Genomic DNA, 2386 nt, shown 5'->3' on the forward strand with positions numbered 1-2386 from the left:
GCCATTAACTTGCTCTTTCTCTCTTATTTTGTGTTATTCATTTAGTCATTAATAAGGATGTTTTCCAGTTTTAAATTCCATGCTGATTCATTTGATACCTTATTTCAACTTAATGTCGTTGAGAATTAGAGATTTAACTGTCATATAATTGGTCAACATAATTAAAATCTCATCCCAGTGGGTTATATGATAGAATTTAAAACAAATGTAAGCATTTATGTATCAAATTAATAAAGTCTAAAATTTATGATAGAATTGAAAATCTAGCAAAAGTTTGATGATTTTTCTTGTCATTAGTCCAAACTACCGAACTGTCTTGTTGCTTGGTAGTATTCCTTCGATGAAAGTTTAGACTACGCACTCTCTGCAAATCAAGCATGCAGTAACAAGATTTTTACTCACTTCACCCTGACCAGATCACTTCAAAAGCACAGGACTCTAAACAAGACACAAAATCCATGTCCATGTAGATAGTAATGAATTGGAACTACAATTCATTCAAAAGAAATCTAAACTAAAATGCAATTAAAATGGAAAAACAGGAGTAATACATATCATTATTAGTTTCTCATAAATCAACAGGTGAAGCATGATGAATACAGATGAACCATTGACCGTCAATCCTCTCAAAAACATTTGTTACAAACTGAGCTCCCCAACTGCTACCTTTTGTCCTAACAAATTCCACACATGTAACGTAACCTACATCCCCCTTAAAATGAACTCTGGCATTTTTCAACTCAATCTCCAATGGGAAATCATAGTTCATCCATACAAGCTCCCAGCTCTCCATAACATCATCATAACCGATAACTCCACTTGCACCTGGGTGCACACAACAAACATTATCGCCTTTTGCCCAAAGGGCCTGCATTGAAGCTAAATCACCATTCCTGAATGCATTATAAAACCGGGCATTTGCTGCCAGTACCGAAGCCTTACTATCCTCCTGGAGCAGTCGAAGGCTATCCCTGATTTTAGCAGCTTGGGCATAGTTCTCTTCTTCAATGGCAATCTGCAAGTCCCGTGTTAAGGCTTGCTCATCCAATATGATGCTTTCGCCACTCAGCATTTCCTCAGAGTCTTCACTTTTTACTTGACATGCTCTTATTGACAACAAGCGGGAAGCTTTTGCAAAGGGCACTGCTTTAAGGTAAATACATAATCAGACGAGCTAAAAACTAAATAATTGTTTTGAACAATAGCAATGCAGAAACCAAAAGATAAACCCATTCTAAACAGATACAATTGAATTATAGATTCACACCACAGAACTTACAAGTTCTTCCTACAATGTGCAACTTGAGAGCACAATAATGCGCTGCAGTAGATAGCGGAAACAATTTGTTGTCCTTAAGGGAAGGATAAGAGAGGTGGGGAAACCTCTTGCAGCTATTAATGCAAGAACAGGGTAGCCGCCTATCAATAAAATTTACCTACAACAACACTGCAAGCTAAAGCAAAGTCTGCATAAAATATAAATTCAAGAAAACAAAGTACTATTACTACACATCAGGTGATCAAGGAACTCATCCTCATTTGCATTACAACATTTCACATTTCTCACTCCTTCGATTGCATTCAGACATCAATCCGATTCATCAATGAAGCTCAATTTACAATATATAATACTATAACATGAATTCTTGTATTGAACTGTTTTTTCTCTTTTCTTTTTATTGAAATTCTGATATAAGATCTTGTTTAGTTTATACAGGAACATACAAAAAGAAAACGAATTTGGCTGCCATTTGAATGTGAGTGCATAAATAAACACTCAACCCAGAACAGAAACACAAAAGAAGAATCCCACTGAAATTTCACATAAGAAGTGCTGAATTAATGGAGAGCATAAACAAAAGATAATGAGAATTCATAACTCACTTTGTAACAAAAGGTAGATCCATGAAGCGCCATGATTGAAGAGGCTATTTTGACAGAGCCTAATGAGAAGGATAAGACTTAGGGTTAGGGTTTTTGGGCTGTCAAAGTACAATTCGATGATGCTTCTGAAACAAACAAAAAAAGGAGGCTTGTAGCTATCTGCAGTGAGATCAAGAGAAGATTTGTCTGAACTCGTTAACAGGTGATGAAGTTGCTGTCTGTTCAAGGAGAAGAGGCAAGGCCATGACAGCCCAATCCATTAGCTGTGTGGGCAAATAAGAGCCCAATCAGTTGATGGGTTAACTTTGTATGGGCTCACATTTCTTCCACCACTTATCTACCAAGCAATTAAAAATCTACTTGTATTATTCTTTTATTTGAGGAAATTATTATTATTATTATTATTATTATTATTATTAGGTTTGAGAAGTAAGCATTACATTTTATAATTTTGTGGATAACGAAAAATATTCCTACCTGACATATCTCAATTGCTTTTAGG

General features: G+C 35.5%; 1 protein-coding gene across 4 annotated transcripts; it reads right to left on the reverse strand.

Moving 5' to 3' along the window:
- Positions 1–531: 531 nt before the first annotated feature.
- Positions 532–2137, reverse strand: LOC8273227. 4 transcript variants are annotated; one of them, XM_048370256.1, is made up of 3 exons: positions 1885–2137; positions 1280–1392; positions 532–1146 (listed from the first exon to the last, which is right to left on the reverse strand). In XM_048370256.1, exons 1-3 carry the CDS (start codon positions 1905–1907, stop codon positions 569–571), a joined length of 714 nt encoding a protein of 237 aa, XP_048226213.1. In that variant the 5' UTR covers positions 1908–2137; the 3' UTR covers positions 532–568. The 4 variants fall into 4 exon arrangements, with proteins under 4 accessions (XP_048226213.1, XP_015583863.1, XP_002534177.2 ...); XM_015728377.3 differs by having other exon boundaries at positions 1280–1436; positions 1885–2099; XM_002534131.4 differs by having other exon boundaries at positions 532–1143; positions 1280–1436; positions 1885–2075.
- Positions 2138–2386: the final 249 nt, after the last annotated feature.

This window comes from Ricinus communis, chromosome 10 (assembly GCF_019578655.1).
Source record: "Ricinus communis isolate WT05 ecotype wild-type chromosome 10, ASM1957865v1, whole genome shotgun sequence".
Lineage (NCBI taxonomy): Eukaryota > Viridiplantae > Streptophyta > Magnoliopsida > Malpighiales > Euphorbiaceae > Ricinus > Ricinus communis.

Excerpts from the sequence above, each read along its gene's own strand:
- LOC8273227 (XM_015728377.3), bottom strand. The coding sequence starts at position 1,917 with ATGGCGCTTCATGGATCTACCTTTTGTTACAAA. Across the intron at positions 1,437-1,884 it reads GATCTACCTTTTGTTACAAA|GTAAATTTTATTGATAGGCG; the intron begins GTGAGTTATGAA and ends GTGTTGTTGTAG. Across the intron at positions 1,147-1,279 it reads GCACATTGTAGGAAGAACTT|CAGTGCCCTTTGCAAAAGCT; the intron begins GTAAGTTCTGTG and ends TTTACCTTAAAG.